Source organism: Taeniopygia guttata, chromosome 18, assembly GCF_048771995.1.
Source record: "Taeniopygia guttata chromosome 18, bTaeGut7.mat, whole genome shotgun sequence".
NCBI classification, from domain to species: Eukaryota; Metazoa; Chordata; class Aves; order Passeriformes; family Estrildidae; genus Taeniopygia; species Taeniopygia guttata.
Genome location: NC_133043.1, coordinates 8,367,519 through 8,391,895, shown reverse-complemented (window position 1 = coordinate 8,391,895; position 24,377 = coordinate 8,367,519). Strand labels below are relative to the sequence as shown.

The following is a 24,377-nucleotide window of genomic DNA, read 5'->3' as shown; positions in this document are numbered from 1 at the left end:
CAAACAGATTTTTGATCCTGTTGTTGGCTGCTTTCAGTGATGGACTCAAGCACATCCAAAATAATTCCTTTATATTGAAGTGTGTTAAACTAGAAGGACTAACGAGCTGCCCTGTAAACAAGCCAAGATCGTGTCTGCGTGTCTCTCTGTCAGAAATCTGGGAGCAAGAAAATAGCTGTGGCACCTGCAGGAAGGGTCTAAACTCTTACGTAACTTCAGGTGTGCAAGTTGGAGGAATTAAAAAAGATAATGATTGCACAACTTCATTAAAAAAAAAGGAACCTGCAAACCAGTTTGAAGGGTTCCCTCAGATCAATAACTGACAGCTGTATATTAATAATATACAAATCAGAGCATGTATTGCCCTCTATTATATATTTTTAGATGGATCTGAGCTATTCCCTGGATTTGCAGCCCAGTTCTGTCTGAGTGCCTGAGAACCAGATGCGAGCAGCGGGGAAAAGCACAAAAACGACATAATGGAAACCAGATTTAAATAAATGCAGTGACATAATCTGTATGGTTTCTTGGCAGGAAAATAACAAGTTTGTGCTTTTCATATCCGCTTTTTCAATAAGCAGTAAGTTTCCCTTTTAAGAAACAGCCATAACAAACAGTTCTGATTCTTCTCCTATTAAAGTCAGGAGCAGAATCCACTCGGCTTCCACCGAAACGCCCAGATGGAGCATTGGCACCTCACATGAATTAAGGCTCACCAAATGACATTTTTATCCTAACTCCAGTTGACATTTGGGATTAAGAAAAGCAGGCTTCACTTTAAAAAGATGCTTGCTGTAATTGCCAGAGTGTGTGTGTGAAGCTCTAGACCTCCTCATCACACAGAAAACCCTGGAAATTTATACTCTAAAACTTAAAAACACTAAGGAAAAAATACCTAATCTGATAATCTTTTTTATTTGTAGGATGAGGACAGACATAGAACTGAGACAATTCATTGTTTTGAATTGCCCAGGGCTGACAATTATTATTGGATTTTAAGGTTCTTCCGCTCCTTTTGCAATAAAAATGTGTATATGGCAGAATTCCCTTGGACACACTTGGAAAATAAAATCTGTGTTATTTTATGCCAGATGTACAGGACACAGAAAAGTAAACATAAGATAATGGGACAAGTCAAATGGTTTGGTATTTAAAGGAAAGACAACCCAGGGCAATGACTGTATCATATTTAATGGTCAAATCATAGTCTCTAACACCATTATATTATTCTGTTACAGTTTTTTCACGCACTGTAAAACACCCTACAGTTACTGTATTTAAAAAATCCTAATTAAAAAGAGGAACACTCTGTGACAGCAGAAATAACCCAAGGGAACAAGGAAAGGCTGATTAAATTGCTAAGTGCTGTCGGCCCATCTCAACTCATCTCACCCTGCGTTTAACCCTTTGTTTACAGCAAAATCAGGGATCCAGAGCTGGTGCAGTGCACATTCCCTGATCCTTCCAGTTTACAAACTCCTGGCAGCACAGAGCACGCTCCAACCCAACTCCTGAGCGGATTGCTCCTATTTTAAACCATCCCTAAACCAGGAGGCTTTTCAGCACTCTCAACCAGGATAAAAGCAAGCAGCAGGGAAGAGAGGCTTGGGCAGCACTTCCCAACTGGCACATCCCCAGGAGCCCCCAGGATGCTCCGTGGAGCTGCATCCATGAACCCACCCAAAGCAGCAGCACAACCACACACCACGGCCAGACACCCCAGGGGCTTCTTGAGCTGCTCCCATGCCATGACAGGCTGGAAAGAGAGGATCCCTCTGAGCTTCCCAAGCCCTGAAGGAGGCCAGAGGTTTATGTCTGAGTTGGGAAAGTGGAGAGGGGTGGGATGAGTGGCTCCAGCGTGGGTTTCCCCTTGGAGCAATCAATCCTCCTACAGTGAAACAAAGCAGGGCAAAGACCCAGATCTGCTGTGTTTACTCTGGCATAACTCCTCGCTGCAAACTGTGGGAGTTTAGCCTGAATAAATGAGATTTAGGGTGCAGACGTGGGCCCATGTGGGAGATCTCTTCCTGCAGTGATGAAGGCTCCTTCCCTTCCCTGTCCTGCCAGGATGTGACCGTGCACGGGCTGTGGCACTGCTCTGCCTTTCTCCTTGCATCAGGAGCTCCTGACACCACGTTCTGCTCTGTGTCACCGCTGACATCTCGTGCAAGGGCTGAGCTCTGCAGGGGCCACTGGCGCCAGCCAAACAAAGAGGGTTTGGAGCTCAGGACGCAGGGAATGAATTCCCATCCGGACAGAAGTCTGGGCAGCATTCCCACCAGCCAGGAAAGGCCAAGATTTCAGCTGGAGATTTCATTCTGGAAGCCCTACTGTTCCTTTTCCCACTGCTCGCAGCAGTTTAGGAGTAACCTCCTGCAGGGAAGGAGAAGGAGGAGGAGGAGGAGGAATTTGCAGACAGATCCCAGCAAGCCCCTTCCCAAACTGACTCACCAGCCTTGCCCCGCAGAAGGGGTGGCTGCTTTCAGACCCTTCATCCACTGAAATATCCTAATTTTCAGGGCACTGGCAGCTCTTTCTGCACCAACAGAAACTGGCAATGCTGGCAAAGGAGTCACAGTAAAGGAGCTCTTCGAGCCTCAGCATGTAAACGTGGCTTTAACTTCAAACCTCCCAGATTTGTGCCTGCCTTTTATTCACATTTTTCCCTTGGCTCCACTTCAATATAGCACTATGATTTCCAGCTTATCCTTTGAGGGGGAAAAAAAAAATCTATATATCATATATTTAGCTAAATGGGGCGGTTTGTTATTCCCGCTGGTTGTTGCATCATCCCTGACTCACTCATGCCAGTGAAGAACCTGACCCTCTGTATTTTCTCTCCAGGTGTACATTATACAGCACCACGATTCTGTAAAGCAAGCTTTGGGAGGTAGGTAGCAAATAACCCCAGAAAAAATAAACCTGTGGAAAGGCACACTGTGCTGAGACAGGGGCTGCTCTGTGCTGCCCTCACAGGCAGTATTTCTGTTTTCCTTCTGAAAAAGCTCCCTTAGGACATGTGAACTGGCAGTTTTGTCTCTCAGCCTCGAGTTTCCACCTCTCCTGAAGGGAACAGTGTTCCCTCTCGCTTGAGAGTAGTTTTTGTTAATTGTTACTTATTCCCAGAGTCCAAAGGGTCATTTAGGAGCTGACTGATGCTGCACCTTTATCAAGGCACTCACAGCTGTCCTAGGACACTAAAACCAGACCATTTATCTCTGGGACATATTCACAGCACCTCTGTCACTTAAAAATCCCTAAGCTAAGGGGCAGATTTTCAGCTCAAGTGTGCCCAGGGCTCTTGAAGAGTTGGTCATTTAACAGTACTAAAATCCCCTAGAACAGCAGTGCCATCAAAAACATGGGGGAAAATTTGGCTGTAAAGCTTTGCTAAGAGTTACCAAAGAATGTGTTTACTTAAAGTACATCCTCAAAACTTGGTTTGTGCTGTTCCCTTCCCCATCTCCAGGTGGGAACAGTGGTGCTGCTTCTTGGCAGGAGGTTTCTCCCTTTCCCAGCTGGGCAGAGATCCTTGTTTCACATTTAGAGCACTAATGGGTGGGCAGCCCTGCAAGGAGAGGTGCTGCATCACCCCAGCATCACCCCAGAACCCAGCCAGGCTCTCCATGTCCCTCTCCCTGGAGCACCATCTCTCCCATACCAGGGCACAGAGGGGATGGGAAGTGACCACGTCTGCTCTGGGGGTTCACCTGAGCCACACAGGGCTTGCTCCACCAAAGGCACTTCACGAGGAGCATGCAGAAGGTGTCAGTGAGGCAGCACTTCAAAAAGCATCAGCAACAGAGCCTGAGATAAGGCACAAAGCATCTGCACAAGTCGCCGGGGCAGAGCGAGCAGAGGTGAAGCAGAGGGACTGGGCAGGTGGCCAAGGCACAGCTCTAAATCCGTGTGGCACTTCCAAGCAGCACACTTTACCAAGAAAGGCTGTGGCAGTCCCTGATGTCCAGAAAGGGAAATCAAGGGGCAGGGAGCAGCACAGGGACTGGCCCAAGCTCACTCAGGGGCACAGCTGGCACTCGGATCCAGCCCCATCCTGGTCAGGAGGCTCCATCCAGCCCTGGGTCCCCAACAGTGCAGAGAGGAGAGAGGGCTGCCACAGAGACAGACAGGGCTACCACAGAGAGGTGGCAATAGCCTGCAGGAGAGATTTCTGTGGCTCTGTCCGTGCCCCTCTCCCCGGGCAGTCACCGGCGCTTCAGCACCGACACACAATCCCTCTTCAGCGGCCCGATCTGCAGGTGGGCATCCACGCTCTCCAGGAAGAAGGCTGGCTTCAGCTTGCACGAGAAAAGAGAGGCAAACTGGCGGTTGATCTTGTTCTGGAACGGGTCAAGCTTCCCCTTGGCAGAAGGGGAGACCTTGAGCTGCTGCAGGCAGGTCATTTTGGAGTCCTTGACTCCGTAGAAGGTTAAAGCCTTTTCGGAATACTCCAGGAAGACGCCGATGGTGTGGAAGAAGGGCTGCTGGATGGCACACTCAAAGCCACCAAACCAGGCCACGTAGTTCTGGCCGTTCCACTGCAGGCAGCAGGACCTGTCGTTCCTGCCCAGGCGGCCGTGGTTGTAGGCCTCCCGTGGGTCGAAATCCTCGGCAATGACCCCGATGCTGACCCAGCCATCGATCAGCTCCACCTCCCAGTAGTAGTTGCCTCTGTTCATCAGGTTCAAACCCAGCACCTGCTCGCAGTTGATGAAGCGGGTGGGGCTCTCCGGGTAGGGGATGGGGCACAGCACCCGTTTGGCCCCCTTGGTGCCGAAGAGCTGGATGAATTTGTCAGCTGTGTCACTGTCCAAGTCGATGATGAAGGCAACTGTGTGGGGAAAGAGGGAGAAGTGAGTGTGCAGAGGGTAATGCAAGGAAATCCTCCCTGCCCCAGCCTTTGATGATGAGCATGATCCTTTCTGACCTTTCCCATCACTCTGTCCCCTTGATTTTAAGTCCCATGGCAAATTGCAGTCGATGAGGATGAAAGGCTGAAAGAGCTGATTGTCCCATAAGCAGGATGAATAGAGGTAACTGGGCAGAGGAGAGGGCAGAGGGGCTGCTTGATGAGCTCAGACATTGGAGAATCCACCTGACAGACCGGTGGTAAGGAAATCTCACATAAAAGCATATCAGGCAAATATGATAAATGCACTTGAGAGACCCCAGGAAGAGAGAACAGCCAGGTATGCCACAGCTACAAACAGGCAGCCCCCAGCAAGCACAGCCATGTGAGAGCCACTGATGGATACCAAACAGTGAGGATGGCCAAGGAAGTTCTTCCAGGAAACAACTCTGGGCATGGATCACTATCAACTGCATTGCAGTCTGAACCATGGCACGTCTCAGTCTGACAGCAGAAGAGCACACCCTCCCTGAGCCAGGTTTTGCTGGTCTGTACCACTGAGGCAGATCTTGTCCCCTACAGACATGTCAGATGTGGCCCCATATCCCCTGTAAGGCTGGGGACACACAGGTGGGGTGTGGGAGCTCAAGCCCAGCCCTGCACCCTCCAGCCTCAGCCTCTCCTGCCCCACTCTGCTCCACCACTGCGTGATCCTTGTCATCTTCTGCTGCAGACAACCCTCACCAGCCCAGAGTCCTGCAGCAAACAAGGCAGATGCACAAACTCTGATCTAATTTAAAGAGGATCCAATTTGCCAATGGCTGGAAAGCAGCAGGAATTACACAGGATGCCTGCAGCGCCCTTGGGGCAGCTGGGCCAGCAGAACCACAGACAAGGGAAAAAAAACATCACCTAACCAGGCTCTGAGTGTTGTCAGGAAAGCCAGGAGGCTTCCCTGTTAGCCAAGCAGAATTTCCTCTGCTGGTGGCAGCGCTCCCACAGCCGCTGGATCAGCGCCGGGCAGGCGGGAAGGAGAGAGGAAAGGGAAGATGGGCCTTAGCAACAACCCAAAGCAGAAATTCCCCACCAAAATAAATAAAATACCACCTAAATCCACGAAGAAGAAGGTGAAGAAGAAGAACCAGTCACCTCCTTAAAACCTCCATCTTAGCTTTATATATATTACTTTATTCTAAAAACTTAAACTCTAAGTTTTCTACTACGTGATGTTACACGCTTCTATTGAAACTACCTAACCATAATCCTAGTTCTGTTACTTAATTTTGGAGGTCTTCTCCACAGCCTCAGGTTAATTGTAGTGTTCTCTTGAGGGTCAGCACAGAAAGCCCAAAACTCTCAATACCCAGGATTCCAACACCCCACTTACATTTCAGGAAATAATCACGGTTCTCCAGGCAGGCAGGATTGTTTGACTTGTCTGGAAATCGGGATTCGGCCAACGCTGCAGAGACAGGGACAGGAGGGTTTGCATCAGCAAAGGAACCAAACCACCACCAAGGGCGTTGCTGGTGCATCATCCCCTGCCCCTGATGGCACCCAGCTGTCACAGCCCCAGCCAGCATCCCCACTGCCCCTGCACAGGAAAGGACAGACACCACTTTTGTCACCCAGGGAGGCGGGCAGCGGGGCAAGGAACCGGCTGCAATTCCCATGGGCATCCAAGAAAAGGAGAAAGGAGCGAGCTCAGGTTAAATAAGACAGCTGCCACATCAACTCTCTAACCCTGGCATGATTGGGAGCCCACAGTCTGCCCCGTGAGGAGGTCTGTCTGTCCTGGGAAGAAGAGTTCCCTTTCACAGGAGGCCACTTTGGCCACTTGCCCCCTCCCACAGGGCCCTGCCTAACTCCCAAGCTGTTTGTTGCCTCCCCAGTCTCCACGGAAAAATTCACAAAACCTCAGAGAGGCGTAAGCCCAGACAGGGATTGTGCAACGTGCAGGGAAGCCGTGCTGAGCAGCTGCTAGCCCTGGAAGGCTCACAGTGGCCATGGAGCCACCTCCCACCCAGGCAGGGAAGAGGGAAAGGGACAGGGAACCATCCAGGCGAGGGGCTGGGTGAACACAAACCTTCCTCCATCTCCTGGCAATTGAATCCATCAATTCCCTTCCCCTGCAAGTGGTTCCACTGGTTTTTGCAGGCAGTGGAGAGCACATCCTTCATGGCACCCACGGCTTGGGTGCACTTGGTGAAGTTCAGCTCTTTCTGGAAGCTCAGAAGTGGAGAGAGGTTTTCTTCCATGGCTGCTTTCAAGGCCTGAAATTCCTGAGCCAAAAAAGACGGAGTTTCAGGAGGTTTCAAACAAGCCAAAGTTGTCTCTTGTTCCAGAACCCCACCCAGCCCTGGAGGATTTGGGATCTGGCAGCTCTCAGGACTTGGCCCAAGGACAGCATAAGGGAGGAGAGCACTTTCCCAGCCACGTGTTCCTGGCACCTTCTCTTCACTCCCTTTCAAACCCAGACTCAGACCGTGCCCACCTCGCATGGAGCAGCATCTCCTCCCTAAAATGTCTCCTCTTGCTGGGCTGTCAGGGAGGGTGGAGGATGCTGGAGGAGGCAGTGGGGCACCCCAAACTCTTGCCCCACACCCAGGTACCCACTCTGGGCAGCACATCAGCCTGTCCTGAGTCACTCACAGGACAGGGGTGGAGGTGGCTGCCTGGGCCCCTGGGAGAGGGGAGGGGAGAGGACTGTGCCCACAGGAGTGAGACTCATCAGCCTGCACATCCCAGGGTTCCTGGCCCCCAGCTCCATGGGAAATGGGACAAAACCCCAAAATCAGAACATTGTCAGCTCCTTCTTGCCCCATCCCACCTGGAGGAAGTAGATGGTGTCAGTGCTGGGGACATTCTCCAGGCTTTGCTTGCACTGTGCCAGCTTGGCCCGTCTCTGCTCCTTCCAGCGGAGATCGGCCTCGGCCTCCCCGAGCATGGAGCGCTCCTCGTCCTCGATGAATCCCGTCACCTCCTTCTGGAAGGCCGCCAGCACCTCAGAGGCCTCTGCAAAGAGCTTCTCAACCCTTTCCCTCTCCTTTGTGGCAGCACCCTGGGTACAGGGAGAGAGGGCTCAGGTCCCAAGGTGAGGGTGCAGGAGGGCCACGCTTGTGCCCTGCCCAGCACCCAGTTCTCAGCTCCGTGGAATCCCCCTGACACTCCATCACCCCCTTCACCCAAGAACTCAGATCACTTCACAGTGCAGCTGCCAAGAGACCTGGCTGGGCACTGCCACTTCCTGCTGCACCACATTCGGTGTCCCCAAGCAGGACAGTGACGTGTTTGCACAAGGGCCAAAGGGGACAACCCCCCCATGAGCCTGGGGAGACAAGGTGCAAGAGCCAGAGGATGCCCTGGCATGGCCCTTGCCCTGTTCCTTCTTCCACGTGTTAGCAGAGATGAGGAGAAAGAATCCTCAGGGATCTCTGCCAGGATCACATCATTCATGGTGCTCCTGTGAGCACCATCTTTACACCCCATGCACCCCAAAATCTCACAGCCCCTTCTCCTCCATCCCCAGCCCAGCAGAGCTAAGGCACTGCAGAGTCACCTTAATTAGCTCCACCATCTTCTTGGCCTGGGTGATGGTGACTGCCAGCTCCTGCAGCTCATTCTCTGCATCGCTGAGGAATTTGGCTTGTTGGGCCTGCAGACATGAAGGACAAACACTGAGCTTTACCCCCAGTCCCAGTGGGAGCCAAAGGGCACTCAGCCTCTCCTTAAGCTCGATCCACAGACCCTCTCTGACAGTGACCTTGCTACCAGGCTTCAGGTGAAGGATGCAAGGGGAATCATGAATTGTTGTCCTGTTTTCCTTCCCTGCAACATCCAACCTGCAAACATCCCTTCTCACTCAGCTGGGAAATGAAAGGGTCATGTCCAGCTCCATATTCCCCACCCTGGTCCCAGCGGAAACCAAACAAAACAGGAATTGGAAAGCAAACTCATCAGGCAGTGATTGCAGCTAAGGGAGTGCTCTTAGCGAGTATCCAGGGCTGAGAAAAATCCATCTGGCTTTGGTGAAGAAGCTGAAAGGCAAACCTGCAGCACCTAGAAACTCAGCACAGAGTCCCCACGAGGTTTCTGTTTAGGAGCAAAGCAAACCAGCTCCGGAGTGCGGGCTGCAAAGGAAGCACCTTCGGAACACGGCGTTTCCTGAGATGCTATTGTTGGCTCAGCCATTGCCCATCACGAGGACGGGTCCCTCGGGAGCCAGGAGGGCACTCCCCATCCCCGACAGCTCCCTGCTGATGCTCAGGCCCCTGGGCACCCACAGGTGCTTTCCCCGAGCACCCATCCCAGCCCGCAGCACAGGGCGGTGGCCGAGGGCAGTCACAGAGGTCCTGCAGGCGACACTGAGCAGCGCCTGCCGAGGGCTGACAGCTCCTCGGGGCTGGGATTACACACGCTTTCTATTTTAAGGCACCTCATGACTAATAGCGCCGATAAAAGGGTTTTCCTGCAGTCTTTGCAGCTCGTCAGGAGGGGGAGCTGGCCTGGGGCTGCTGCTGCTTGGGGCTGGGCTCCTCCTTGGAAAAGGCAAACTTTCCCAAAGTCTCCAAATGTCTCATGGCCATGCGAGATGCCACCACACCGTGAGCCCCACAAGTTCTCATCTGCCTGCAGCCCCACAGGAGCCCCACACTTTCAAGGCAGCAGTGCCCAGGAAGGCGGCACCACGTTGGGATTGGAGCCCCGGCTCCTGGGAAGACTCGTGGGCGTGAGTTTAGGAGGTGACTCAGTCACATCTGGGAATGGGAGTGATGGAAAAACCCCCGCTGCCAAAACGGCAGGATACAAAAGGCTGGGGGAGCGGGAGCGGCGGCCGGGCCGGCTGCCAGCGCGGGCAGAAAAAGCGCCTGACAGAGCTGTGGGAACGAGACGGGGACGGTGACCGCCCCAGGACCGCGGGGGTGGCCGCTGTGGGGTGTCCCAGGCAGCCTCGCCCCAGCCCTACACCCACGGGATTGCGAGTTGGGCTCCGCAGCGGGAAGACTCCCCACGGGATGCCTGACAGCGCCTCTGCCCCATCCCCACCTGCCCATCCTGCCCCAACCCCAGCGGTTCCCTGATGGTGCAGCACCCTGTGGTCTCACCCCGAGGGGTGAGAATACAACACCCCCCGCCACATGGCATCCCATCAGGGCTGCACCTGCACACACCCCACGTGGGGACTGGGCTCCCCGTGAGGACCTGGGCGCAGGATGGCACCCACCACACCCCCGCAACATCCCACCCGCAGCACCCGCGTGGGCACCCCGCGCACCTGCTTGTGCTCCCGCTCCTGCTCGAGGGGCACCACGTCGTGGGCGCGATGCTCGTGGGTGCGGCAGCGGGCGCACACACAGCTCTGCTCGGTGCGGCAGAAGCCGTCGAGGGGCTGCAGGTGGCGGGGGCACAGCCCCTCCTCCAGCCGGCGCAGCGGGGCCACCAGGCGGTGTGCTCGGAACGCGGGGGCGCGGCGGTGCGGCTCCAGGTGCGCCCCGCAGAAGGACGCCAGGCACACCAGGCACGACCGCTCGGCCGCCCCGCGGGACTCCGGCGGGCACACATCGCACAGCACCACCGCTCCTCCTTCCTCGCCCGCAGCATCCTCCTCCTCGGCTCCCGGCGCCATCGGGGACGTCGGGGATGCGGCGGCCGAGGGTGACGGGGACGAGGCGCCGGTGGCGGCCGCCAGCAGCGGCAGGAGCTCGCACAGGGCGCGGTTCTTGCAGAGCCGCAGGGCCGCGGGGACGGGCTCCTGGCACAGCGGGCAGCGGGCGGCCCCGCCCGCCCCGCCGCCGTCGGGGGGGCCTGGCCGCTGGCGGAGCTCCTGCAAGCAGCCCTGGCAGAAGTTGTGTCCGCACGGCACCGTCACCGGGTCCCGCAGCACGTCCAGGCAGATGGGGCAGCCGAGCGGACCCTCCGGCAGCCCCGGAGCCGCCAGCGCCAGCCGCAACGCCGCGGCGGAGGACGACGGGGCGCTCCCGGGCGCAGCATCCATCCCTAAACGCCCTGACCGGCCCCGGCCCCGCTCCCAGCCCCGGCGGAGGCGGGCGGCAGCCGCGCCCCGCCCGCCCGCTCCGCCTCCCCGGACCGCAGCCGGGGCTCCGCTCCACGCGGGGCTGCTGTGCCCTCGGGGCACCGACCCACAGCATCCACCCCGCCGTCCTGGAAAGCGCCTCACTCCACATGGGATCTGCTCCCATCTGCTCCCTGTCCCTAGCATGGGCTGCCTTCAGGGAGATCAGTCCCGGGGGGATGTCACCCTGCTGAGGATGTGCTGATCCCCACCCACGGTCTCCTAAAGGATCTGCCCCGCTGGGATCTGGGCCCTCCGCAGCGTTCTGTTGCTCCCAAGGGAAGCTGCTGACCTTCCCCAAATCTCCCATCTGTTGCCAGCCCATTCCAGTCCCCCTCCCAAGGACCTGCTGCTCCCCTTGAGCATTCCTTCCCCCTCTAGGACCTGCTGCTACTCCACTGCTCCGCAGGTGCTCCCCACTCTGGGGCCACATGGAAGGTCCTGAGCCCCCCCAGTGCACAGGTGCAGGTGTTTTCCTGCCAGCCCTCGTGTCCATGGACCTACATCAGCCCTCCCCATGGCCAAAAAGGCCTGCAGTGCCCAGGTCCTGGCTCAGTCACTGTCCCCTTCTCCTCTGGGGTCTGGCAGAAACTGGCAGGCACCAGAGAGGGCTGGGAGACCCCAAAGTGCTTTTAGAGTGAAGATCTGCCTTGTGAGATCTCTGGACGGCTTCTGTGCAGGATACACAGACAAGTTTTGGACTTGGATAAGTTCCCAGGTGCATGCTGGCCCAAGGCCTCACCCAAGGACAGGGCTGCGAGGAGCAGGGAGGTGTTGAGTGAAGCAGGAAGCACAAGACAAATAAAATATGTTCTTGAAGAAGGGGATTGAACCTTTTAAGCTTGTTGTCCCCAGAGTTTAAAATGATGTGATTCATTCCTCAGCCATTCACATCCCCAGCACTTTTGAATTCAGTGCCCAGTTTCACCCTGTTAATTCTCACCAGCACTCCCACAGGAGCGGGAGGAGACTTTGGACCTGCAGTCTCACCCTTGGAAAAACATCAATGAAAACTTTGGATTTTCTTCCCTGCCAAATCAACTTTGGAGCAGAGCAGTAGGAAACCAGGTTTCCTTATCACAGTGCTACAGTAAATAAAGCACCTTCTGGCTCTGCTGGTCCCATGGGGACAAGGAGGGGCAGGATGGGGCCCTTCAGGGATGGCTGAGAGAGCAGGGGTACCCAGCTCCCCTCACCCCCATTGCTGCAGGGTCCCACACCTCCCAACAGCAGCAAGGTCAAACCAGTAAGAAAATAAAGCTTTATTGGGAAAAGCAGCATTGTACAAAGAGCTGCAGTGTAAAGCCCTGAGAAGTTGCTCTGACAGGTCTGAGAACAGCAAGAGGAAACCAAGAAGGGGCTGGGTGAGCAGGACCTGCCTGCATGTGAGGCTGTGTGAGCACAGAGGCCCCTCCAAATTGTTTCAGAGCATCCTGTGGCAGTAGCACCTCCCTCTGGGTTCCCCCTCATCCCAAACCTTCCCTGAGTTTGTGAGTTTGGCAGTGATAGAAGAAAGAGGAAAATCTCATTTTTTTCACCCTCCTTATCCCTTATTCCCTCGCTGTGCCTGCAGGGACAGGCACCCATGGTGAGCTCCAGCCCTGCTATGTGTCACTAGTGTGATATTTGCATATGCAAATCAAACAGGTTAATTTACATGTCTGTCCCCATCAGCTTTTGTTAAACACTACACTCCACACGTGTCTGAGGTCCCACTGCACCAGGACAGCCTCAGCTGCAGCTCCACTTTGGCACCAGCCTGGACGTGCCAGCTTTGCTATGGCTGTGGCTCAGTGCCTCTAGCACAGCGTCACCACTCGCCCCTCACACAGCCAAAACACGGGGTACAGGGGCTCAGTGAAGACACTGTGGAAGGAGTGGATGAGTTTTGTCTTCTCCCCGAGACCGTAGAAGGAGAGGAGCCCCTTGCCATAATCCAGGCTGACCCCCAGGTTCTTATAGAGCTGCTCCTGGATTTTCTGGGCATGGCCCTTGTGCCAGGCCAGGTAACAATCCTCCCTCACCTGCAGCCCCCACGAGCCCCCGTCCAGCCCGATGTTGAAGCTGTGACCCTGTTGCTGCTCCTGGGGGAGCCCCCGGTAGGTGACCCCCAGGATGACAGAGTGGCTGGAGATCTTCACCTCCCAGTAGTGGTGGCCGGGGCCGTAGCTCTGCGTGCACAGCACCTGCCAGGGCTCGAAGCGGGGGCCCTGCCCCTGCCCAGGGACAGTGCCAGCGCCGTGCTTGGCTTTGCGGGCACCTTTGGACAGCTCCAGGTACTTGTTGGCTGTCTCGGGGTCAAAAGTCAGGTTGCGGTGGTCTGGGGGAAGCAAGGGGACAGATGGGGCTGAAATGCTTCATCAGACCTTTATGCCCTCCCAGCAGTGATGGGGTTTAAATTCTGTAGGGCTGGCTCCCAAAATGGATGGGAACAGGGTGTTTGGAGGGGAAGGGTAGTGGGGAAGATGCAACATCTGCCCTAAAGGGAATGGAAAAGCTCAGAAATAGCTTTTGAGGCACTGAGACACAATGTTTTGCAGTTCTTGCACAACCCAGCTCACAGCCAAGTGGCCATTGTGAGCACAGTGGCTCTGTGGACATTTTGGAAGGGATGTGCTTGATTTTAAGAGGAAAAAGTACCAGTGTGGGGAGAAAACCAGGTGTTAAGTGAGTAAATATGGTAGTGCAGGGAGTTACTCTCCTCTGCATGGGCTGTGATAGCTCCTGCTGTGGGCATTCCCTGGCCACCAGCAGCCCACCTTTCTCCCTCAACACCTGGGCCTGGCAGCTGGCTGGGCTCTTGCCTGCTGCCCATAAATAACAGGGGGTTCTTATTAATAACCCTAAGAATGTTCCGTGGGGCCTGATGGAAGGAATTCCTACAGGCAGCGATTGACTCCTTGGCAAGAGTGACATGACCAACATGGCCTGAACATCACCCAAACCTCTTCCCAACAGGGAGGAGGTGGGAAGAGGAGCACAGAGGAATTTCCTAACAACAGGGGATGGCTGGCCTGGGGAGGAAAGGGGACGTGAAGGACTATAGCTAAGAATGCTGAGGCCATATTCCTGAACAGAGAGCAGTGACTGCAGGCAGGGCTCTGGACTGGGGCTATGCCATGCAGGGCAGTGACTGATCCAATACCAGACAGCCTCAGTTCCATGGGAAAGCAATTCCTGGTGCTCCTAATCCCCCTAATGGGTCCTTTCCCATCCCAGCCCATCCACCCTGACCCTAGACCACCCTTCTCTGCATTTAGGGAGACACATTGGAAGAACCAGGGAAGGAGCTCCTGTCCCTGCAGCCACAACCACCCTCCTCCCAGGAAGGAGCCTGGCTTGGTGGCATCTCTTTGTGCTGGGTACCCCAGTGAGGTGCTGTCCCTCCAGGCCCCCTGTGCTCCTTACCCTTCAAAAGCTCAGCTCGGAGCTGGCACTTGGGGAGAGGGTCCACAGCCTTCACCACCAGCTCCTGAGGATGCACTGGGCCTGTGGAGGATAGGAACAGGCATCTTGAGTAATGCCACCCAGAAACTTCTTTCTTCCTGGCTTCATGGGAAGAAAAAGAGAAGGAGGAGGAGAAGGAACTCCACTGTATCCACACCTGGGAGCAGGCATGTGCCACCATGGTTCAGCATTCCCAGCAAGGAGGGGCCACAGGGAAGCCACCCAGCTCACCCCTCTTCATCTGCTGACCAGTAAATGTGTGTCCCACCCCAAACCCCTGTGCCCAGCAGCTGTGTCCCCAGCAGTGACACAGGCCAGGCTCATCTTCAGGATGACTCAGAGCCTTTCAAAGTACCCCTGAGAGCAGGAGGGTTACCTTGGCCAGCAGGGTTGGGGGCTTTGGGGGCCACACAGGCAGGCAGGTCCTCTAGCAGGAGCCTGGAGATGCTGGTGAGGATCTCAGAGATGGGCTTGATCACAGCAGCCACATCAAACTCCACAGGGACGAGCACCTCTGAGCTCTCCAGAGGTGGGAACAGGGGGAACTCCTGCAGACAGACACACAGACACCATGCACCAGTCTGGGGAGGACTGTGCAAACCCATTTGCACTCATCATGTCTCCCCAGTGGGCAACATGGGCATCCCAGCACTGCCCACACAACTTTTCAGAGACCCCCAAAAAACAACTCTTTCCCACAGCCCCAGCACAGCCCTGAGCCAAACTGAGGGTGCATTCCCAGTGGGAATGGGTTGGACATGATTCTGCTGTCATCAGAAGGGTGCAGGCCCAAGCAAAGGGCAGGACACAAACAGTGCCAGAGTGGTACCTGCAGGAAGCTCCTGTGGTCAGGGCAGGCCAGCAGGCTCTGAGCCTTCTCCATGTGCTGGCCAAGGACGTCCAGGCGGTCCTTACACAGGTTCCAGTTCTTGTCCACATGCTCCAGTGCCACCCTCTGCTCTTGCTCAATCCTGGCCACTGTCTGACACTGGAAATCCTCCAGCGCTTTCTTCAGGTGGGTGAATTTGCTCTGAATCCCATCTTTGAGCTCAGAGCAGTCCTGGGCAGGAAGAGCCATGAGAACCAGCATGCTCCCACCCACAGGCCAGCACAGGGAGGCTGCAGTGTTACCTTGATGCTCTCTGTCTGCAACTCCAGCTCCTTCATTGTCTGTTCAATCCTCTCTGATTCCTCCTGGGCTTTTTCCAGGGATTCTTTCAAAAAGGTCTGTGAAGGGAGGCATAGGATTAAATAGAATAGAATAGAATAGAATAGAATAGAATAGAATAGAATAGAATAGAATAGAATAGTTGGAAAAGACATCCAAGATCATTGAGTTCAACCTGTGACTGAACACCCTCAACTAGCCCAGAGCACTGAGTTTCATATCCTGTCATTTCTCCCAGTCATGTCCAGTTGCACATCTTTTGGAACAGCCCACTGCTGCCCTCCTGGCTCCCAGGCCCCTCTCAGGGCTGCAGGACAAGGCTAAGAGGGAAGGAGGCAGCTTGGGAAGGGGACTCTGTGTCAGGATAACAAATAAGTGATTTTTTTGTGCTGCCTTTCACCCCTTTTTTAGCTGTTTCCTCTAAATCAGAGGTTAACAAACACATAGCACCGTTCATCTCGTGCTGCTGGATCTACCCAGCTCACTGCTGCTCCCGACAACACCCAGTTTCTCAAGGAGCAGCCGGGCACTGGTGGCACCTCCCTGGCCAGCGCCGTGTCAGTGTGGCACACAGAGGGACATCACGGGGCAGTGGAGGTGGATGTCACGCGTGCCTGAGCTGTCACAACACCCCTTGGCTTCTCCCATTGTCCCAACCCTGTCACCCACCTGCTTTTTGGCTCTTTCCTCCTCGAAGAGCACCCGCCGGTGCCGCTGGCAGTCCCGGACGGTGCAGATGCAGCAGATGCAGCGCCGCTCGTTCTCGCAGTACAGCTCCAGCGGCCGCCCGTGCTGCCGGCACAGCTCCGCCGGGGCCACCTCGCAGCGACCCGCGGCCGAGCCCCGCTCCTCGCTGTCCCGGGCCAGCTCCACCACGCTGTGCAGGGTGACATTCTTCTTCAGCTCCGGGCACCGCTCGAAGCCCCTGCGGCACTCCGGGCAGCTGCAGCTCCCCTCGGTGCCGGCCGCCTGCTTTTGCTTGTCCCAGTGGTCGCTGATGCAGCGCTTGCAGAAGTTGTGGCCGCAGGGTAAAGTCACGGGCACCCTGAACAGCTCCAGGCAGATGGAGCACACCAGCTTCTCCTCCAGCTTCTGAGACATGGGTGATGCCATCCTGCCTGTGCCGCGGTAAGAAGCCGGGGAAATGGAAACTAAGGAGCACAGAGGAAGACGAGGTGGTGACGCTGCGCCCAGAGGCGGGGCAGGGCTCCCGGCCAGACGCACTCCTTGAAGTGACACCCCGTGGCTGTCCCTGGTCACACTGGCTGTGCCACAGGCTGCGGAGGAAAGGTTGATGTTCCCCGGGGAGAGAGAGGGCTGTGAAGCACGGTGGGAGACTCCGGAGAGGATGGAATGCTGCAGTGACGGCACAGGGAGACACGCGGGAGGCTGACAGGGATCAGAGCAATGTGTATTTCCATGAACACGTCTGCCGGGCACACATCCACGTGCAATTGGATTTTCACTCCTTTATTGCCTTTTGAGGGGACTTCCAGGCATCCTCAGCTCTGCCAGGGTTGGGTCTCTGAGCTGAGCATGGCAGTTCCCCCTGGCACAGAGCCCTCTGTGCAGAGCTCCTGCCTGGGAGCCAGCAGAGAGGCACCCACTGCTGCTGCAGCCACATGTCACCTCCCTGTGCCGTGGCAAGGCTGTGACACACGCCAGCACCACGTTCTTCCCTTGAACCACAGCTCCTGCTGTTTGCCATGTCCCCATGCACACCCAGCACACCTTTTCCTACAAACTTCCTTGCAACACCTGTGCACATCAGCACTCTGAAATGCAACAAAGATGCCACCTGGGCTACCTGTTCCTGCTCAGGTGGAGTCTCCTGCCCGGAGGCCAGTGCGGTGCCTGAGCACTGCAAACCTTCCCCTCGCTGTCACACAGCTCAGTTTCAGTTTTCCCAGCCCAAGCCTTATCTCCGTACCAGGCCCATGTGCTATCTTGCTCATGTCCCCAGGTTGCTGGGACAGCCTTTTTTTTCCAGCCTCCCCTCATGAGCAGCTTCCCTTTCACCTGCATAGGTGAGGGCAAGCAGGGAGCAGGTCTCTGGTGGTTCATCCAGACCAGCTTCCATACCACAGGCAGAGCTACCCCCTCTGACCACAGGAGAGAACTCGGGATATGTCATAACTCCCTGCATGTCCCAGCAAGCTTCAGCTCCAAAACACTCCTTTGGGTTGCATCTGTCAATTCTGACGAAATATTTAAAGCCCAGAGAGGCTAACATGACCTGTGTGTCTGCCTGGAACCTGTGTCCCCACCGTGGGCACCTCCCCATTACATTCACCCCAGCTTAGACCCCAGAATCTTTCAGGCTGGAGGGGAGTTCAGGGGGCTCTGGAATAACAGGCTCTTCCCAATAAAGACAGCTTTGCCAGCACTACTCAGAGAGTGTTTAATCAGATTCATCCCTCCAGGAGGACTGCACAAATAAAATCTGACACAGTCCTGAACCACAGCACTGTGAGAGGACGAAATCCAGACTGGCCTGGCTCTCTTTGTTCAATAAACAGGCAAAGGAAAACTGCAATCCTTGCAGGGAAGCAAGGCAGATTGTCTCTGGAGAGATGCAGCCTGCCAGCCACTGCTCAGCTCTGCTGCAGAATCAGGAGCAAGGTTTCAGCCTGGCCATGGATTAGCTTTGAATGTTCTCACTGAGCAGCCTCTTGACCACGCAGCTGCCAGCTCTGTGCGCACCCAACGCCAGCTCCCAGCACAGGGGAACTGAGAGCTGAGGGGCTCAGACTTTGTCATTCCCTCCTGAGGCACTGAGGGGAGCACAGGAGATCCAGGAGCCAGCATTCCTCGGTCACAGAGGGGGACAGCTCCTAGTAGATGCCGTAGGTGGGCTCCTCTGTGTCTCGGTACCTGTCCAGGTACCTCAGGGGCTGGTGGCGAGGGAACTTCACCTGCGGAGGGTGGTAGGGCGGCGGCCGCACGAACTCGAACACGGGCTCCCTCATGTCTGCAGAGAGTGACAGGGTCACATCTGAGCCCCACGCAGCACCAGGGCTGCTCAGACATGCCCTTGGAGTTATTTTAAAATCCTCAGACAAGGATTAGGAGTTGGTCCTTCAGGCTGCTGTTAGTTTGGAGGAGGATGGCTCAGGAAGGGCTTAGTTTGTGCTGATCCTGGATGAGTGCCAAGACCAAGTAAGAGCCTGCAGCCACAGGGCCATGTCCCACCCACAGACCCCCACCTCTTCAGCATCCCCATTGCTTACTGAGCAGCTGATGGAAGGTGGAAGTGACAGAGCTGTCCCACTGACACTGGAAGAATGCCAGCCCTGCCGGGGTCATGGCATCCTTATGCTTTCTGTAGAAGTCAAATGTACTAAAGGTTCTCATCTTCAGGCTGTAGCTGGAAACAAGACACAAGCACCTGGTGAATCTCCTTGCAGGAGTACCATGCTCCACATCACCCCAGGACATATGAAAAAGGTGGGGAAAAAAGCCACTAAGAGGAAATTTCCCCGTGTCTCCAGCTCCATGCACATTTCTGGGCAGGATAAACCACTCTCTAACAGCCTCTTCTGTAACAATGGGACTCTGCAGTGCTGGGATTGCGGCTGCAGAGAACACACAAACCCAAAGCAGCCCTGGAGAACTCTACAGAGTGGCAGGAGCTGCTCCTCCGGTGCAGTGACAGGTACACAAACCCCACAAGCAGCAGCAGCTAAGCCCAGCTGTGCAGTGAGCAGAGGAATTACCACGGTGCTGGCCGAGCGTCCTGGCTGAAGTCGATGGGACCGTGTTGCTTGAAGAGCAGGAAGATGAAGCGGTGGTAGCCCGTCCCCATGGCAGGGAAGGGGGGCAGGTAGTGGCACATCTCCTTACCAGCCTTGATGTCACTGCCTGGGATGTTGGTCCTGAACACAAACACATTTACACTCATTTCCCTCCAGCAGATTCATCCAGGACTGCAAATCCCTCTGCCATGCTGTGATGTGATTGCTGCCCCGTTTGATAAGGGAGCAGATAACAGAGATTGCTTTCACCACAGGAAAAATCCCACCCAGTGACTGGAATGCTGAACAGCAGCAACATCTGGAACTCCTGCATCCTTCACGAGACCCAGAACACAGGGCTGAAGGAGCTAATGGCGGGAGCAGCAGGAAAAGCCATGGATTCTGAGCTGCTGGAGGAGTTTCTGCCCAGCCCACAAGCACAGAGCACATGGCTCTGATGTACTCACACCAGCCAGTGGAGGTACTCGGAGTCTGCATCCCTCAAATGTCCATCTGCCAACACACAACAGGGAAAAGTGACTTAGGGACACCCTGGTGCCAGCATCCACCCCAAAGTGAGAATGCCCAGACCTGCTTTGACCAGAGGGAACAGCTCAAGACCTCCCTGCATTCCTTCCCTAGCAGGAAAGGAACTCATTCCTATTGGACTGAGTTTAAAATGAGGAGCAAAGAATTCTGCAGATCTAATTCCAAGATTCTTGAAGTCTTCTTGGGTAGCTGCATACCTCACTGTGCCTTGGTTTTTCAGGATGAACAAAGCCACCTTCCAGGCAGACTGCCAAGGAAGAGGAGTTTGGAGGTAAATAAAGATGGGAGTCAGGAAATTGTTTCCTCTATAGCGTGACACAGGTCCTGTTGTGTCACTGTCCCTTCTCTCAAGTGCAATGGATTTGGAGAGGCTACAATCTTTCCTCCATATGTAATATGTCCCAGTCTAACAGACATAACATCACAGAATCACAGCACAGTTTGGGCTGGAAGGGACCTTAGAGCTCATCTCATCCCATCCCCTGCCATGGACAGGGACACCTTCAGTAGACCAGGTTGCTCCAACTTGGCCTTGAACCCTTCCAGTGTTCATTATCTCTGTGCAGCCAAAATAATCAGGAGTTAACCAAAAGCTGAGTGAAACAACCCAGTTTAAACATGTTCCTTTAAAGAACCTGCTGCTCACCTGGATTTGTGAGCAACAGGGTCCAGAGGGAGCCTTTGTCTGCCTCATATGACACTTCAGGGGGACTGGAAGCCTAAAAGAGCAACATAAAGAGACTGTAAATCACTCACACAACAGCTTCCATTAACTGTGTCTGGGCAAGGCTTGGATACAACACAGACTGGGCACTGCCAGGCCACTGAGGAATCCACCTGGAGAGCCCCAGGGCATAAATAACTATCAACCTCCTGCCACACCACCTACAATCTCTGTCCCTATCACAACCATGAAATATTTTCCTTCAGCACAGAAGAAACACCCTTGTAAAAGGCATCCCCTGGAATGAACCATGCCATTGGAAGCACCTGACACAAAGAGGCTTCCCAGGGGCTCCAAGTTGTTCCCAGCTCCCCTCTCGCACCTCTGATGGAGTCACCATGTTCCCGTAGTAGACTGGCACGAGGTGCTCGTCCTCCTGGCTGTACTGCACCCTCAGGGCCACCCAGGGGGTGAAGGTGGCCCCCTTGAACAGGTCCCGGAACACCCCGCAGTGCTTGGCCACGCGCTGCTTGTGGAACGGGCCACTCGTCCTCTCCCACTCAGCCCTGACCTCGTCCAGGGGAATGAGCACTGCAAGGAGAGAGGGAAGATGCAGAGGCAGCAGCTGGACACGCAGAGCAGCTGGAGCAGGGAGGGAGGTGCTGAGGCACTGACCAGTGCGGAGCCGCGCCGCTCGTTCCATCTCAGCATTCTGGCGGTTCTCCCTCAGGATCCTCTTTCTTTCCTTGAGCTCCTTTGCCCGTGATGGCTTCTCACGTGGCAGGCCAATGTCTGTCTCGGGCTCTTCAGAGAGGGGTGAAAAGAGAGGAGGTGAAACATGTGAGCACCCAAACCACCCAAACACAAACTCCTGTGAAATGTCTGAGTGTGAGACAAAGACTTCCAGAGATCAGGATCACAGAGGTGTTTTGGTTGGGAGAGGCGTTGAAGACCATCCACTTCCAACCCAGCCATGGACAAGGACACCTCCCACTAGAAAAGACCTGAAGGGACAATCAGGCCTTGATTCTGTCCCCTCTGCACCTCCTTCCCCAGCTCATGGCCCTTGCATTCCCATCTGTGTTATCTGCTGCACGCCTGAAGCTCTGGCTCTGTGTCTGCTCTCCATGGCACCAGCAGGGCTCCAAGGAATCACTTCTTTGCGCCGTGTCTTTTGGCAGGTCCTGGCCAGCCTCCCTCCCCCTGGAAAACCACTTTTCCCTGGAGATATCTGCACATGGGACAGGGCTGAGCCTGTGCCAGAGCCCCTGGGGTTTGGGGACACAGCTGGGTACCTGCAGGGGGGTTGGTGTGCTGGCGGTAGGTGTTCCACCAGCGCGGCTCCCGGCTCGCCCGCTCCGCCTGCCGCAGGTAGCGCGTGAAGCTGTGGTACTTCTGCAGCACCTCCAGGTTCCCCACGTCCACGTCCTCGTTGGGCATGGGCCCCAGCGGGGCTGCCCTCTTCCAGAGCACGGCTGGGGGGACACACATCCCAGGGGCTCACAAGGAGAGGAAGGAGCCTGGCATGGGCAGAGCACGGACAGGGCCGGAGCCATCCCCACCTCCCACAGCCACGTTCATGGAGTCGCAGGATGGGCAAGGCTGGAAGGGACCGGAGTCACCTGATCCCACCTTTTGCTCCAGCAGGCTCATCCCATAGCACAGGGCTGTGTCCAGATGGCTCTGGAATATCCCCAGGGAGGAGACTCCACACCCTCTCTGGACAATCTGTTCAGGGCTTGGGCACTGCACAGGGAAGAAGTTCTGCCTCATGTCCAGGTGGAATTTCCTGGTCATCACTTGGTGTCCGTGGCCTCTGGTGCCATTGCTGGGCCCCTGGAGCGGAGCCTGGGCCCTGCTGTGCCCTCCCTGCAGCAGGGACACGCAGGGACCAGGGCCCCTCAGCCCCAGCCCCCTCAGCCTTTCCCCAGGACAGAGATGCTGCCGTCCCCAGACCATCCTGGTGGCCCTCCACAGGACCCGGAGCTCCGTGTCCCTCATCCCGAGGAGCCCAGAACTGGACACTGCTCCAGGGGAGGCCTGGCCAGGGCTGAGCAGAGGGGCAGCATCACCCCCTGACCTGCTGGAGACGCTCTCCTCACGCCCCCCGGGACAGCAGCGCCCTTCTGGTGCCCTCGGGCACAGCGCTGCTCACGGACAGCTCCTCGTGCCCCAGCACCCCCAGCTCCTTCCCCACAGAGCTGCTTCTCCAGCCTGGGCTGTTCCTCCGCAGCTGAAGGACCCTGCACTGAACTTGGGGCAGTTCCTCTCTGCCCTTCTCCCCAGCCTGCCCCGCTCCCTCTGAAGGGCTCACAGCACTCTGGGCCATCGACCCCTCATCCGAGCCACTGAGGAACCCTCCCCTTGTCCCCCTCTTTCCCCGGTGTGTTTCGGGGCTCCCCGGCTCTCTCACCGGCCGTCCCGAAGCTGCGCCCGGCGCGGGCCCCGCGGAGCGCCGGGCTCAGCAGCGCCGCCGCCATGTTGCGCGCCGCGCTGAGGGAAGGACGCCGCTGCCGTCATGAGGGCGCTGCCCTGCCTTGGGCGGGCCCACGGCCGCAGCGCTTCCCTCAGCCCGGGCTCCTCATCCCCGCCCGGGCTCCCCATCCCCGCCCGGGCTCCCCGTCCCTCAGCCTGGGCTCCCCGTCCCCGCCCGGGCTCCCCATCCCCGCCCTGCCCCTGAGGGACCGTCCCGAGCCTCCTCCGTGCCGGGAGCGGGGCGCAGCACAAAGGAAACACCCCTGTAAAAGTTCATCTCCTGGAATGAAGCATGCACCTGTCACAAAGAGGCTTCTCGGGGCTCCGAGTCTGGTGCTGGAGCTTCTGCTGCCCAAAATCCCCGGTTTGATACCCAGACACTCCTGCAGTGCCTTTCCCCTCACATGCTGCCAGCCCCTGGGAACACCACCTCCCTGTCGAGCCGTCCCCAAAACGCGGCGTTTTTAGCAGTCTGTCTGTAAAAAATGCATACTTTATGATTGGCTTTTCGTAAATGTTACAATGAATATTATATGTGTAATGTTAGAGTTATGCTGTATTCATTCTCTCAACTACTGTGTTAAATCTGTTTTTGGGTTATGTGGAAAACGCCAATCGCTTGGTTTTTGAAGTTTTTAAAGTTTAATAATAATAAAATGGTTATAAAAATAGTAATACAATTAGAGTGATAAAATTTAGAGTTAGGATAGTTACAAGACAATAAAAAGCAAAGAGTTACATACATCCAGATGCTCTCAGACACTAAGTCATGAAAAGCATAGTTTGTGAACAAAGGAATCACCCTTAAAACAATACACTGTTGCATATTCATATATTCTTCATGGTTATGCAGACATTCTATTTAAAACAAGAACTCTGTCTGTTGTATGCAACTGTTTCCTTTAATCCCCGCAGCATCTTCGAGTCTGAGCAAGGCCTGGAGAAATTAGCTTTTTCTGATAAGAAAGCCATAAACTCTTATTCTCTGGAAGATTTAGGTGTTCCTTGAAGCGAGTATCTCATTCCTAAAAAAAACCCCCTTCACATACATAGCTTCTATTTCAACATTATGTTGTAACCTAAAACTATATTTAACACACTACTTAAGAGAATTAATACAGCATAATTTTCTAACATTACACATATAATATTCATTGTAACATTTGTGAAAAGCCAATCATAAAATATGCATTTTTCACAGGTTATAACACCATGTTAAAATAGAAACTATGCTATGTAAGATACTTTTAAACTAGCTTAAGAAAGAGATGGGACAATCAAGAAATTCTTCACACAGAGATAACAGTGAAAGGGCACATAAAGAGTTACAGACTCCTTATCAGAAAAGAGAAACATTCTTCCACCTTCTCTCTGTCTTTATGGAAACACCAAGATTAAGGGGAAGTTGACAAAAACCA

The 24,377-nt window shown here is 55.1% G+C and overlaps 3 protein-coding genes across 5 annotated transcripts; all 3 read right to left on the bottom strand.

The window, feature by feature from the left end:
- Nucleotides 1-1,175: 1,175 nt before the first annotated feature.
- Nucleotides 1,176-10,886, bottom strand: TRIM47 (tripartite motif containing 47). Its single transcript, XM_030287360.4, has 6 exons — nucleotides 10,125-10,886; nucleotides 8,409-8,504; nucleotides 7,680-7,910; nucleotides 6,936-7,131; nucleotides 6,237-6,311; nucleotides 1,176-4,831 (listed from the first exon to the last, which is right to left on the bottom strand). Exons 1-6 carry the CDS (start codon nucleotides 10,842-10,844, stop codon nucleotides 4,206-4,208), a joined length of 1,944 nt encoding a protein of 647 aa, XP_030143220.4. The 5' UTR covers nucleotides 10,845-10,886; the 3' UTR covers nucleotides 1,176-4,205.
- A 1,283-nt stretch (nucleotides 10,887-12,169) lies between these two features.
- On the bottom strand, nucleotides 12,170-17,803 carry TRIM65 (tripartite motif containing 65). Of its 2 annotated transcripts, XM_030287310.4 has the most exons (6): nucleotides 16,207-17,803; nucleotides 15,501-15,596; nucleotides 15,199-15,429; nucleotides 14,746-14,917; nucleotides 14,331-14,411; nucleotides 12,170-13,242 (listed from the first exon to the last, which is right to left on the bottom strand). In XM_030287310.4, the coding sequence occupies exons 1-6, from the start codon at nucleotides 16,648-16,650 to the stop codon at nucleotides 12,722-12,724; spliced, it is 1,545 nt and encodes a 514-aa protein (XP_030143170.4). In that variant the 5' UTR covers nucleotides 16,651-17,803; the 3' UTR covers nucleotides 12,170-12,721. The 2 variants fall into 2 exon arrangements, with proteins under 2 accessions (XP_030143170.4, XP_072793249.1); XM_072937148.1 differs by lacking the exon at nucleotides 15,199-15,429.
- Nucleotides 17,804-17,924: 121 nt separating this feature from the next.
- On the bottom strand, nucleotides 17,925-23,056 carry MRPL38 (mitochondrial ribosomal protein L38). 2 transcript variants are annotated; one of them, XM_072937149.1, is made up of 10 exons: nucleotides 22,898-23,056; nucleotides 21,780-21,959; nucleotides 21,160-21,288; nucleotides 20,867-21,075; nucleotides 20,467-20,539; nucleotides 20,322-20,378; nucleotides 19,739-19,784; nucleotides 19,254-19,412; nucleotides 18,768-18,904; nucleotides 17,925-18,508 (listed from the first exon to the last, which is right to left on the bottom strand). In XM_072937149.1, the coding sequence occupies exons 1-10, from the start codon at nucleotides 22,962-22,964 to the stop codon at nucleotides 18,372-18,374; spliced, it is 1,194 nt and encodes a 397-aa protein (XP_072793250.1). In that variant the 5' UTR covers nucleotides 22,965-23,056; the 3' UTR covers nucleotides 17,925-18,371. The 2 variants fall into 2 exon arrangements, with proteins under 2 accessions (XP_072793250.1, XP_041575817.2); XM_041719883.2 differs by lacking the exon at nucleotides 20,322-20,378.
- Nucleotides 23,057-24,377: the final 1,321 nt, after the last annotated feature.